General features: G+C 34.7%; 1 protein-coding gene across 1 annotated transcript in view; it reads right to left on the bottom strand.

The window, feature by feature from the left end:
• Window positions 1-879: 879 nt before the first annotated feature.
• The window catches only part of LOC104532094 (mutS protein homolog 4), a gene marked incomplete at both ends in the record, with an annotated part of 18115 nt that continues 4729 nt past the window's right edge, over window positions 880-14265 (bottom strand). Inside the window, 9 exons of the mRNA XM_010177200.1 lie at window positions 880-1049; window positions 1601-1665; window positions 2107-2181; window positions 6639-6706; window positions 7488-7660; window positions 8046-8219; window positions 8825-8940; window positions 10006-10116; window positions 12476-12639. Of these exons, the coding sequence (XP_010175502.1) occupies window positions 880-1049; window positions 1601-1665; window positions 2107-2181; window positions 6639-6706; window positions 7488-7660; window positions 8046-8219; window positions 8825-8940; window positions 10006-10116; window positions 12476-12639 (1116 nt within the window). The remainder of the gene's footprint in view (window positions 1050-1600; window positions 1666-2106; window positions 2182-6638; window positions 6707-7487; window positions 7661-8045; window positions 8220-8824; window positions 8941-10005; window positions 10117-12475; window positions 12640-14265) is intronic.

Here is a 14265-nt window from a genome sequence, read left to right as displayed (position 1 = left end):
GGGTCTCTTTAGCTTGGAGGAGACTGAGGGCGATTAATGTTTATAAATATGTTAAGGAGGGTGGAGCCAGGCTCTTCTCAGTGATGCCCAATGGTAGGACAAGGGGCAATGGGTGTGAGCTGGAACACAGGAGGTTCCACTTAAACTTGAGAAAAAAATTCTTTACGGTGAGGGTAACAGAGCCCTGGGACAGGCTGCCCAGGGAGGTTGTGGAGTCTCCTTCTCTGGAGACATTCAAGACCCACCTGGATGCCTTCCTGTGTAATTTTGTTTAGGTGTTCCTGCTCCGGCAGGGGGGTTGGACTGGATGATCTTTCGAGGTCCCTTCCAATCCCTAATATTCTGTGATTCTGTGATTCTTAATGATAAACAGGAAGGTTACTAAAGCACAGTAATAGACATGATGCTAGAATTCACTTTGTTCATACTTTCCAACTCTTAATAGCTTGGCTAAAAAGCAGTCTACAGGTAGATAAAGATGGCTTAAAATATAAAGAACAAAGAACTCGGATATTTTAATTCAAGAAGCTAAGCCAAAGACTTACACGCTTTATGCAGAATGTTCTAGTTGGAATAATTCTGTTGTTACTTTAACTTTTTTGTACTCTTAGATGATAAGGAGCAACAGAGTTTTAAATATAGGAATCAATATAATTGTTCAACTTCATTACAATAAAACTGAATTTTTATCTACAAAAGGAGAATCTCAATATGTATCTCAAAAGTACTGCAGTTACTACCAATGACAATCAGTTTGTACTAATATTAAATACTTTTTACATATGAGAAGGTTATAATACATATGATTACATGGCTTCTGTATGCCAGGTGCAATGTGCTTTGAACTCCAAATAAATAAAAATCTTGGTTTAGAAATACCTGCTATGTCATCAACAATTTCTGTGTATGTTCTACGAGCTATGTCAAGGAATTCATTGATGTTAGGCTTAACAGCGTAGCATTTCTGGGTCCTCATACTCAGACATCCTTTTGTATACCTTGTATCGTCATTAATTACAGTTGTAATCTTTTCAAGTATGATTCCAAATCTGTAATATTAGTTGTATTGCTAATTAGCTGCATAATACTTCATGCTTTTTATTTGTAATATCATCACAAAATTGCAAATAGGAGTATTACAAATAACTGAAGCAAATTATCTACTGTTAAAACGAAACACTAAATTTTATGTCTATTTTTGCCTCAGAATGAAGTATAACTATACCCAAGTCTGGCCCAAGATACCATTCAAATCTTTGGGAGATATAAATTATTTCTGAAATATACAGGCAACGGTTGATTTTTGCATTATAATTGGGACTCTAGGAAACCACTACTTCTGTCTTTTCAGAATTGTTTCTAATGGAGCGCAGCACATCAATTGCAGTATCACAGCCAACTTTCTGTTTTGCTTTTTCACCTGTATTTGTTTGTCAGTTGAAAATGACTACTTTTGACAATTAAAAACAGCTTTTAGGCAAAAAACCTGAACTATACCTGTAACTACAAATAAGAAAAGATGCAACATCTTTAATCTTCCAGACATTATTAAGAAAGATGAGAGTTTCTAACACACTTGCTAAAGTATTACGATAAATACCTTGTATCTTCAAGAGAATTGTAATAAGCCTTTAGCAGAGATGTGTTACAGCTTCTTAGAGCAGCCTGTTGAAGATTAAAATATGGACATGAACAGTTACTTCTTTTTGTAGCCCTTTTAAAGGACTGAAAGTTTTTAAGATTCAGAGGCTTATTAGCAGTTGCATAAGCAGCTTACAGAATCTGAGCAGGAGTTTCAGTTAAATGTTTGTTATAAAATAAATTATTCAGGTAATGGTAGCAATCCAGTTCTTACGAGTATTAGACTCAAATGTGTATTTCAAATTGGCTTAAGAATTAACAGACTATGTTGGCAGTATTGTGTTATGCAAGATACAAAGTAAATTTTATTTATGGATTCAATGATCCTTATAGGTCCTTTCCAACTTGAGATATTCTATTCTATATTCTATGGAATTTAACAAATTGCACTGTATAAAAATAAGGATAAAATGGTCTGTACTTTATTTAAAAAAAAAAAAAAAAAAAGACAGAGACAGAGCTTACTTTTAGGGGCTCCACAAGTTCTAGAGTATGCTTCAGGTAGATTAAATTAGTTATTTTTGATTCAGCAGCTTTAACCTGTTGAAATATTTTACAAATATTTGAGGTGTTTGTATGTCTGCCTGGTTAAAAAAGTACTTAAGAATCAGCAGAATTCATAGTGTTAACTGTAAAAGGTTTACTTTTAATGAAAATTGCTAAAATACTCCATACTTTGACAACTTGATGTGTAACTGCATAAAAAAGTTTACCTAAATTTTACACTGCCTACTGTGATAGCTTGCCCATCAGTAGCTAATATTTTCATATGCCTGCACTGATAATGATTGACTCTTGAGAACACTCTGCTAACCCAAGCCATGAAAACTTTTTGATCTTCTACATATACATAGTTCTATATAATACACAGCTTGTAGACTCTTTCAAAGCAAATATATTATGCATCATAATTAAGAAGCACAATCCTTTTAATAAATGCTGTTAAACCCAACATAACCCAATTTAGTTGACTTTAACATATTTATATCCTTAAACATCTGCCCATGTAATAATAATAATAATAATAATAATTTTAAAAATCCAATAAATGTTTAAAAATTTTGCTTACAACAATGACTTCTCTTCAAAATGTTTTGTCCACACACACATTCTACCTTGCTTTGTATGCCCCATTAACATTTATGATAAAGAATTCTGCTGCTGATATTAGGGCATAGCATATGTCCTGCATAGCACATGCAGTACGTACACACTGTGTGAGAGAGACTTTAAGAAACCAACATAGATAAGCACATTGTTTGGTTCTAAACAAAATCTAGCATCAGTTTTCAACATGAACATATGAATATGACCCCATGTGAAATTTTTTCTCATTCGTATATAATAACTTTTTACTCTTGCGGTAGAGGGCACCTCTTGCCTTATCTCACCTTCTATCTAAAGTTGTTTTCTGTAACAGATTAGACTCAACGATGCTACATGTATGAACAAAAGAATCATAATCTGCAACAAAATGTATGTGAAGAGCTGGTATTCTATAAAGGAATGTACCTTTGCTAAAATAGTTCTTATAGGAACTTTAACTGAACTGTTGTTAAAAGTGGATCTTTATACATGCTGCAATTTAGGGTCAAAGGGAGAAAATGAATGACTACAACCAACTCTTCTATATAATGTTACTTCTTTATGATTCATTAATGACTAAAATGCAAGCCTTTACAGCATCTAAAATTAATTTGTCCACAGTCACTCTGATACATAAAGCATGGTGATTCAGAGAAGCAGCTGACTTTGTTTTTGTGCTAGAGACTTAAGTCCTACAGATTTAAGTGCTATGTCAGTGCATCAGCCCTAGTTTAACTTTTGTATTTCTTGGAGATTCATTTAAACCAAGTATACTGGTACCTTCTCCCTGTGAGAGAAGGAATCAATCTGTCACACGTCTGGAACTTTATCAGGCACAGAATCTATTGAATTTGTTCTTCAGATGGGTGACCAAGTAATCCAAAGCAGGTGGTCCTTATTTCCACCAAAAGTTGGGTGTTGATCCAGTTTCTAAGGATCCTTCATGACTGAGACAAGAGGGCCTTTTGAGGAAATCTTGGGGTGTTTTTTGTCCAGATACCTTTAATTTGCTTACATAAGCTGATTTCATAAGAGGAAGTACTTCATTTCACCGATGACATGATTTTTCAAGTAACACATCTCAGCAAGATTGTCAGCTGACAGTCCTCCTTAGGATGAGATAACACTCATGTTGAACATACCACTCACACTTCTAGTGATTTCAGATCAACACCTCATTTGTTAACTGGTGGAACATTTTGCAATTACAATTTTTATGGAGAGTGGGAGTGGAACATATTGAATGGGTTAATCTAGCATTTGATAAAACCAACTGAGTTAGCACTTGAACGAACATGTCTATTGCACAAATAGTAAGCTCTGCTATATTGGAGCCAGTCAAGATTGAAAACACTGCAGTTAAAAGTTTGGTGCGCATAGTCCTATGCATACATAAAGGCATCCAGTCTGTCATTTTTAGTCATACAGGTGATTTGTGTTACAGATCTCTACAAGTAAAGCTAGGAGTAATAAGCATTCAGCTTTTTGGATATGTCTTTAAAGAGATTTATCTGCATTTGTTAGAGTCCTGCCAGAGTTTACCTGATTTCTTTAACTGGCATTAGACAAGTCATTTATCTAAGCAGGTAAGTCAGCATGTGAGAAAACACTGAGGTGAAAGAGTTGTAAATATCTATGATGCCAGCATACCAGCATAAACACAGGCAAGCTGTCCTGCGAGGGGCTGTGTCTTGTTTAGCTGCCAGCTAAGTTAAACTATCACACAAGCATAAGCCTCAAAAGCATTGGCAGAAATATCCTACTCAGGTATAGTAGGCAAATGTAACTCATAATCGAATGGTTACAATACGCTTAGTAGAACCAAGCTGAGGTTAGGTTACTGCAAGTTCACTGTGGTTAACTGTTGTGTCTGGTCTCAATCGAGCAAGCTACATGTATTTGTCCTGTTTTGGTATTTGCATTGCATGCATTAACATACAGATTGATATAGGAGGCTGTGATAGTTTCACTTGGCTAGCAGACAACACAGCCGTTCAGCCACTTCCCCCCACCCCCAGGGGATAGGGGAGAGGATTGGGGCAAGGATAAGGAGACTTGTAGGTTAAGATAAGAACATTTGATTAAAAAAAAAAAAAAAAAAAACTTTTTTTGAAAACCATTAAAAGTCACTTTTTATACGCCCTTCAGCAATTTTTGTTTACAAGCTAGTTAAGAATGGGAGCTAATCTCCACTCTAACAAAGATACATTGGCATGCTGAAGGAAAAGAAACCTTAGTTTATTTAATCACAACTATCTTCTGGTTAAAACGGTTACGGTGTGATTTGCAAGGCTAAAGATTAAATCTGTCTTGAGGTCCTAAAAGATTTCAAAGGGGAAATTAGCCATAAATACTGAGGAGGAAAGGGGGGCTTCTAAGGAACTTAAATCTGAAAGCATATTCAGTAATTCTCCCGAAGGCGATCTGTGGTGAAAGCCTCCTCTGTCAGTCAAGTTCCTGAATGCACTCTCATAGCTGCAACACGAGGCATAAGGCACTCGTACAGACTGAAACCATGGCTGCCACTGTCAAGAGGATAAGGGATAAAATACCTTCCTGTTGAAGCCTTAACATAAGCAGATAAAGTACTGCTTGTCTTTCAACTAAATTAGGCTGTTGTAAGCATTTATAGCTTTATTGTCTAGTTATGCTTTTATTAAGAAATGCTTTTATCTGCATTTCATTTTGGTCCACCTTGTAAGATGTGTGATTTAAAGTAACAGATAAGGGCAGGGCACTCTTTTTAATCTGTAATACAGGACCCTGAGAAAATTTAAGAGCAACTGATTCTCCATACATTACTTATTGCTTGCATTCAAAAGTTGAACTGGAAGCAGAAGGGACTTCCAGACACTATTCATACCCTAGAAACCTCTCTCTCTGTGCTTGAGATGTAAGGTTCTCTGCTTATGAGAACAGTTGGTGGAAGGGAAACCTCTCATTTGGAACTGCTTATGTTGTGTGAGTACATTGTTTTCTGTCAGTTGGTTGTTGTTCAGAAGAAGCACTTAACTGCTGCATGAAAAAGTTGCGCTTAGCTCATACAACATCTGTGTCTTGGAAACTAACAGGTAAGTCCCATTTCTGGCTTTGTATGTTTACATGATTGACCTAGTAACCGAATGCAGATTTAAGTCTATCCATATTATAAGCACAGCTGAGCAAAGTCAGAGTGCTTCTTAAGAACCTTTTACAAAATAATTTTTCAGGCAATACAGACTAATTTATATCGATTTGTACTACATGAAAACTATGCTTTTATTTCTAGTAAGAATGATCCTTTCTTTTCTTTGGGCTATCAAAAATTGTATTAACCTCTAAAAAAAGAGTAAATTTCTGTTATACGTTGTGTGTTATACCTGTCATACACACAGGAAGAAAATTCTTTGGTGTGAGGGTGGTGAGACACTGGCCCAGGTTGGCCAGAGAAGCTGTGGCTGCTCCTCCCTGGAAGTGGTGAAGGCCAGGCTGGATGAGGCTTTGAGCAACCTGGTCTAGTGGAAGGGGTCCCTGCTGCTGGCAGGGGGGTTGGGGCTGGATGAGCTTTAAGGTACCTGCCAACCTATACCATTCTATGAAATTCCTCTCTCTCATCCTAGTACTGTCAAACAGGATATACACTTATGAAAAATAAAGGTGGGGAGTGGTGAAAAAGTAAACATTTTTGGAAGTCAATTTGCATAAATTAAGACGAATGTGATATTGAAGCAAACCTGAATTCTTCTAACATTGTCCTATGAAAATCTTCTACTGCTGTAAAATAAGATATTCTCTCAAGCTACAATAACATTATTCCATGTCTTTTTAAAATGCAGTCTTTTTCTTATCATATGTATATTTACAGTATCACATTTATATATTGCATGTAACAGCCAGATAACTGATCATCTAAGGTGTATTTTGAAACATACTGTATCCTGCTTTGGAATTTGTACCAAAACTGAAAGTAGTTGTTCTGTATCCAGGAATTTTGAGATAACTGCAAAACAAAAGTAAACAGATCAGAAATTGAACTGAAATTGTAATAAAATCTATTTCTTAAATGCACACAACTACTTAGTGAGATTTATGCTAATCTTTTTAGTTTGTTCTATCTTCATAAATTATTTAAAAGGGTGAAGAAATAACCAGGTTAAAAATACCTAAATTATTTTGTCATAACTAAATCACTACATGCTTAGGTATAGTAAGTAATTATATAGGTGGATACACATCAATTCAGCAATAGTCTGTTAGATTGAATCATATTTATTTTCTGATAAAGATTAAGATTACACAATCCAGCTTCAGGTGGACTAACTCGTACTCTGGTATTGTAATTTTTTTACAGTTGTCTGGACCACTAAGTTTTATGAAGCAACAGAAAAAAAATATGCATACACAACAAGTCTTACATCAGTGATGCCTTTATTTGGTTTTAATGTATACATTATACATACTTATATGTTTTCCAACATGGTGCATATCTAGCCAGAGAGGTAAAAGAGACAAACTCAAATTCTTCAAAAAAGTTATTGGCTCACTGACTTCTATCCGCTTTATCAGGGAAATTCACTTTTGTTATCAAAATACTTGAACAAAATATCACTATCATAATAAAGATTACTTTAAAAAATTAAGTGTTGACTATATGTGTCACCTGACAAATCATAAAAAAAATACCTTTCAAACATATTGAGTGACACTGCATACTTACATACATTAGAAAAAATGTTTAAACAGAAATATAATACTATGCATTAAAAAAACCAAACTGCTACCTGCTTGAAGACCAAAAAAGAGCTCCTCGTCCTGGAGCAATTCCTGAACACAGTCCAGTCTTGTGTTAATTGTTTCGGCGTCAACTAGCGGCTCCAGGATATTGGACCTAAGTCTTCGACTTCCACCTGGAGTTTTAGTGTAATTTAGGACACCAAAAAGTGTGTGACCGTTCCTTTGAAAACAAAATAGATACGAAGAACACACAATGTAAAAGGAATAAAACCTAGGCATTTTAATCCAACATAAGCAACTTCTTGTGGCAACATTGCCTCTTTCATTTAACAGTCTGTGAAATTTTGCATCAACATGATTTATAAGTTTGTCTAAAATATAGATTATCAATGTAAAGATGACTATGTATCATCTCTTCCCACAATTCACTTGTAGGATTTCCTATGCTAGAAATTTTGTGCTGAATTTTAACACATTTCGCTGTTCAATTTTTTTTTTAAAGCTCTGAATGGTATGTGTCATACTGAAATAAATATAATGGCCAGCTCCTCGACAAACTTCAAGGAAACCTGGTGAAGTACAACTGTAAACTTAAATATTCTTACCGAGAATCTCTGTTATTAATTACTAGTTCAAGATTTTGTGCTGATGATGAATCTATCATAGCTGTTTTCTCACTCCCCTGGAAACGCACCTTGAGTGATTTAGGAGCATAAACTGAATTTTGAATAAATTCAACATATTTTAGCAAAGCTGCAGCAGCTGCAAGACAGTAGTACCTGGGAAAGAAAAAATCTTTAATTAATGCTGAATAGTGCTATTTAAATGCCACAAAACCAAGTGGTACACTATGGAAATCACATTCACAGCCCTGCTTGATAGCTACTGGGATTGATAGCACCAAAAAAGCAGTATGTTTTAAGTATGCACTAACCCATGTATAGTGCACTTACGTGCACATAAATCAAATACTCATGAATGCTTGAGTCTCTGTACACTTGATACCCCACACTATATAGCTGGTATTGTGAACATATTTCAGTAGTTACATGTGACTTCAAATCAAAATCCAGGTCACCAAGTATCACTACTTAAAATTGTTGGAACAAGGAAAACATTTGCTGAGGCCAGAAAGAAAGGCAATAATAGCTGTTAAATTGTCTTTAAGGAAAGAATGAAAAGGAGAAAGTGGAAAGCTGTGAAAAAAAAAAAATCTAAATCTGTAATCTGCTTTCTACTGGAGTTGCTAGATATATCAGAAACAATGGAGGGCAAAATAAAAGAACATCTCTGTTACGACTTTCTAACTTTTGCAACAAGCCACAGACTTGTGTACTAACTATGTAAAAAGCTGTTAACTTATCTTTTCCTTATTTAAACATACTTTGACTGAACCTCCATGAAAACGGTGCTGAATTCAGATGCACACAATTGTTCTATGTATTCCAAACCCTTTGTTTCATTGAAGTATTTTCTTTGGACAGTTGTAAAAGTCACATTCTGTGAAGATGCAGGGAAAAGTAAATAGTTTTAAAAGTTACAGAGAATTTTTCATCAGATAGACTTCTCTATTTTTCTAGTGATATGTGTTTCTAAGAAAATCTGTCAACTGATTAAGCAATCTGTCTTTGTAGAAGCATTCATTCTAGCTTATTAGCACAAGTAAGCCACACTATTGTCCCTCATCTTTCCTTCTCTCTGGTAGCAAGTACATATAAAAAGGTTCATATTACTGTTTTGAGCAAATCAACATAAGCTTTTTCTTGGATATTGCTCTTCCTCCCAAGCAATAGCTCCCCCAAATCTTGAATTTAATCTGGATTTGGTTAAAATTAATGACTTTTTGGGAAGAGTTATTTTCATGCTAGCACTGATGCTCACATCTAAATTGTAGTTTTGCTAAGGTTTAAGCCCAAGGGATCATTATCAAGCCTTCAGTGGTTAAATAGGGACTAAAGATATGCAGGTCAATGTAACTGCATGTGCGCGATGTGCGAGTGATTTATGCAAGAAAAAGATGAGAGAGGTCAGGAAGTAGAAGTGGACTCATGAAGAAGCCATCAGCCATGGAAGCAATTCAAGTAGTAATTAATAGTTTTTAAAAGTTCTGAGGCTTTAATACTCATAAATTACATATACTAGTTAATCTCATCCTTTTTTACCCTGCCAGTGCTCTCTTTCCAAGTCTGAGATACATTAGCCCTATCTATTCATCAGGTTGAGAGAACAAAGAAGGAACAAAGGAAAATGCTTGGGTTTTTAATCTCTGAATATTTCCTAGGTTCGGTATTGCTCAAATTACTTTAATGCCACAAATTCAAAACTTGCAGCTTTAATCAGTAATATAATTATCTCTGTTATTGTCAGGATTAGAACTAGCAGCACTGACTGGAGCTGCATTTAGATTCTTCTTTACCACTGTAAAATTAGGCCTGAATATCATAGAAAACACAAAAATCTGGCTGCACTTAAGGTTTCAGAAGTTGTGGAAAACACTCAAATCAACAATCACATAAAAGTGTTCAGCAAGAACTCTAAAATATGGAATGAAATTTAAGATCTTACCTTGAAATGTTCTGTTATTAGACTGAACAATTTTGTTGTGTTCCCTGCATCACAAGCAGTGTTTGACATTACTATTTCTAGCGGTGTTAAAATCTTCAGTTTAGTAATAACCTGAACAAAAAACCCCCAAAATAAATCAATAAAAATCCATCTGTAATCTGGAATTTTTTTACATGATAATGAACCAGCAATAAATGACTAAACAATCCTTATATTTTAAAATCATAGTTCCAGTCTTGTAAATAAAAACCAATTTTTTTGCTAACATCTACACTAATGAATCAAATCTATCAGTATCTACAGATACAGAAATATAAATATACATGAAAATAAATTTAAAAAACCCAAAACACAGGTACCAATTCCCTGTTATTTAAACACAGAAACATGCTTGTCACCAAAGCAAGCTATAAATATCCAAAACTATATTCCATGGCTATGACGGGAGAAGGATTTATTTCCAACAGATGGCAGTTTTCAGCTGAAAAGTTAATGGTGCTCTGGAAGATGAAGAAATGCAACAGGTCTGAATATTAATAATCTTTTGATTGAGACCTGTATTAGACTTTGTTCTAACCTCCTCTTACAGTATTTATCCCAGTCTTATCTTTTTCAATATGGCTTAAAATGTGCATATTTAGACCAGCTTTGCTTTGATTATGTTATACACAAATGCTGTAGGGATTTAAAATACACTATATGTTTTGCTACTTGTTTACAGTATAAGAAACAAACATCATTATGCATTTATATAAATTCATATCAGCACCCACAAATTCTAAATGGAGAAACATGAAAAAACAGACTATATTTTAAGTTCTTAGAAGTTAAGATGCGAAAGAAGGGACAGATAGCAATGGAAAGGTGAACAAGCATGAAAAAAAATACACAAAATAAATCATTTTAGGGTATTGGGGGGTGGGAGGGAGAGCTGTTGCTGCCTGTCATATCTGATAATCATTAGGAAGTTTTTTTCAGAGGCATCACAGTTAAAGCAAACCTTGAGGAATGTAAAAAATACAAGAAAATGTTACTGAATTAATTTACAGAATATTCAAAAATAAAAGGGTTCACAAGAAAATGAAAATACAATAAGCTTGATATCAATCACTAGCAAAACAGAGTGACACTGTAAGAAAATAGCAGCGGATGGACAGTATTGTTAAAGATGTTGCAGATTAAGATAAGAGATTAGGCCAAGTCATGTTATTAGAATTTAAAAACAAAGTATGAAAGACTTGAGAGAAGTAATTGTATTTTATCACTAAATTCAAGACAAAACCCAAAGTAAAGGGGTAGGGGAGGAGTTTGGGCAGCTAAAATACTTCTCAGTTTGAGAAAAATAAATTTCATGGGACAATAATACAGTTCTTAACCCTGACACAGTAGAACAGGGAAGACTCTAAACACAGCTACTGCTTGCTAAAAAGAAAGACTTTACTCTTAGAAATAACAGTAATCTTTACAAAACCATTAAAATTAGTAAACAATTTCCATAAAACTAATACAAATTCCTTGTGGAATTCTAGTCTTCAAACCTTTACATGAATTGGTTGCCATATCATCACCTCAATGTCTGTGTTTTCTCATGCACATACATTTCCAAGGTGCAAATCTCATTCTGATTTTTAGTACTGTGCATTACAGAAGCATTTCTGTAGCTGCCAGGTTCAATGTGCACTTATGTGTGTTAAGATCAGGATAAGCTTTAAAAGCACCAATGATTTTTTTAAAAAAAAGGCATTACACAACATACATTTCAGTAAATAGATTTGATAGCTGTTTATAATCTCAATCATATCTACTTATTCTGCTAATTAAAATTAGGTTTTATTTCTTTGAATATTGTAAAGATGCTACAAGTCACATTATTTTCAAGCATTTGTAACTACAACAAAACCATTAAGTAAGATACTTTATTATACAGTGTCGCATAAACCATAGATTACTCTGCAAATTATTGTACAGAATGCAGTGCTGGTAGGCAGAACACCTGGCTGTAAATTGAGTGAATTTCATTTGGAACTAACTGAAAAGGAACATTTATGCAACCACACAAAGACAGCCCTACAGTTATCCTACCTACCCTCGCCACACAGACATTTATGCAGTTCTGATTTCGGAGCTGTTCTGCCTGATAAAAAATACTGCAAGTTCTACTGCCATGTATTGCCCACGGCTCTGCAAAACAAGGCATCTCACTCCCCCATAGTTCAAACACAATATTTTTTGCAGAAAGGTTATTTTTCTTCTGCAAAACATTTGTTCCTCTTTATCTAAAATCTGAGGTGCAGTAAAGAAAATAGCATTCCCTTCAACACTGCACATTTTCTAGAACTTGTTACTTTCACACTTTTGAGAAATTTCTTCTGCAAATTAAAAATATAATTTCCTATTAGTCAGAAGCTTTTTTAAGAAAGTCACAATAATTAGCCTATAAGGGATACAGAAATTAAGTATGTAATAATACCTTGGCATAAGTTGTATTGTCTGCAAACTGTGATAATATCACCTCAGGATTTTTTAAGTCAATACTGGCCATTCCCACTTCACCTCTGGCAAGGCCTCTTCCTTCTACTACAGCTACAATAACCGATGCAACACTATGAGCAGACACTGCAGAGGAGGATGTAACTGTAAAACAGTTGCACATATTCAGTTACGAGCCACTACTTTACATTCACAGAATCATACTCTGACATTCCAAGTGAAATCATGTGTTTATATTCCCATATCCATGGAAAGCCCTTTCAGTATACCAAACTTAGTTAAAAATTAAAAATCCTGGTTGTGGAACTCCTTACTTACCCTACCATACAGACAAAGCACACCTTCCAAAGTATAAACATCATACTCTTACATTAAAAGACTGACTGAACACATTCATTTAAGACTGTCAGAACCAATCACATTTCTGTAGCCAGTTTCTGAGCCAGTGCCTCTGTACTAAACAAAAAAGATGTTTATTACATGCCAAAAAGCATGAGTATTATTGAACATTTACTATTTAAAATTCAAAATGATGCATAGTTATTATTGCTAGTTAAAAACAAGCATATTAATCACAGAGAGATACTCTTAAATCAATATTCCACTAAAAACACAACTCTAATTGAAGTGGTTTAGATCTTATCAAGTTGGGGGAAACAGATGTCTTTTATATGTGCATTTCATCTGATTTTACACTAAATTTATTAAACTATTCTAAAATATATGTATCTTCAGCATGCTTGAGACCCAATCATTTGATTTTCAGTTTGGCTGTTGTTTTTTGGTTTGGTTTTGTTTTGGGCTTTTTTAAAATGTTTTTAGTATCTTAAAACTGGTTTGGTTTAAATTTTCCCAAATATCATCACAAATTCAGCTAATCTGTTCTCCTTCTTCAAATATCCATCTGTCTCTCTGAGACATGCCTTACAAAGACTGTGTGAAAATTAAGATTATAGCTCCTTGACACCTAATGTCTTCCTTTCTGAAAACCCTAAACGTCATTTTCTTATCTTTCTTTTCCCATGCAGATAAAACCACCAACCCAACTGCTCTAGCGATTTGCCCATTGTAACTTAGGAAACTTACTTTGGGATTGTACTACAGACCTACAACAAATCTGATGTTTATACCTAAACTGAACTCTATAGACCTATGATTCCTAATCTCATGTCATTCAGATCCAAATAGCTAATTCAAAAAATGAGGTTATTGCATGTTTGACTATGGTTTATTGCAGTATAGTTGACTGGACACAAATTTTGACGCATTCCTTCATCTCACTCTGCCCACACCACTTCATACAGTACTGAACTTTAAACAGCATCACATTAAAAAACAACTGTCTTCTAGCAGTACTGTTTCCATGCCTAAAACCTAAACCGTGAGCCAGTAAGAAGGATAGTCTCAGAGATGAGGTATCATTTGCAATCAGAATTGGAGGGATAAGAAGCTGGACAAAATGAGCTGACCCTCCCACTTCTCCCCAGGTTCCCTTTGGGTGCCTGCCATCACAGATCTGTGCAACAGTATGTCTTAGCCAATACTCAGAGTCCCCACACACCAAATGATGCTCCACTATTTAAGAAGCACTGCTCTTAAATAGTGCAAAGTTACAGTACTTCCTAAATATGACATTTAACTAATGGGGTGATACCATTTTAATTTGGTGCACTGAACTTCTTTTAATCTATGAAATATCAAAAAATACGTATACAGTGCTTCTTTTGGTATCTCAGCTAATTTTTGTTTCATGTTTGCAAAATGGTGTTA

This window comes from Antrostomus carolinensis, unplaced genomic scaffold (genome assembly GCF_000700745.2).
Source record: "Antrostomus carolinensis isolate BGI_N321 unplaced genomic scaffold, ASM70074v2 scaffold2881, whole genome shotgun sequence".
NCBI lineage: Eukaryota > Metazoa > Chordata > Aves > Caprimulgiformes > Caprimulgidae > Antrostomus > Antrostomus carolinensis.
Note: the sequence above shows the minus strand (reverse complement) of the source record. Positions and strands in the feature narration are given on the sequence as shown.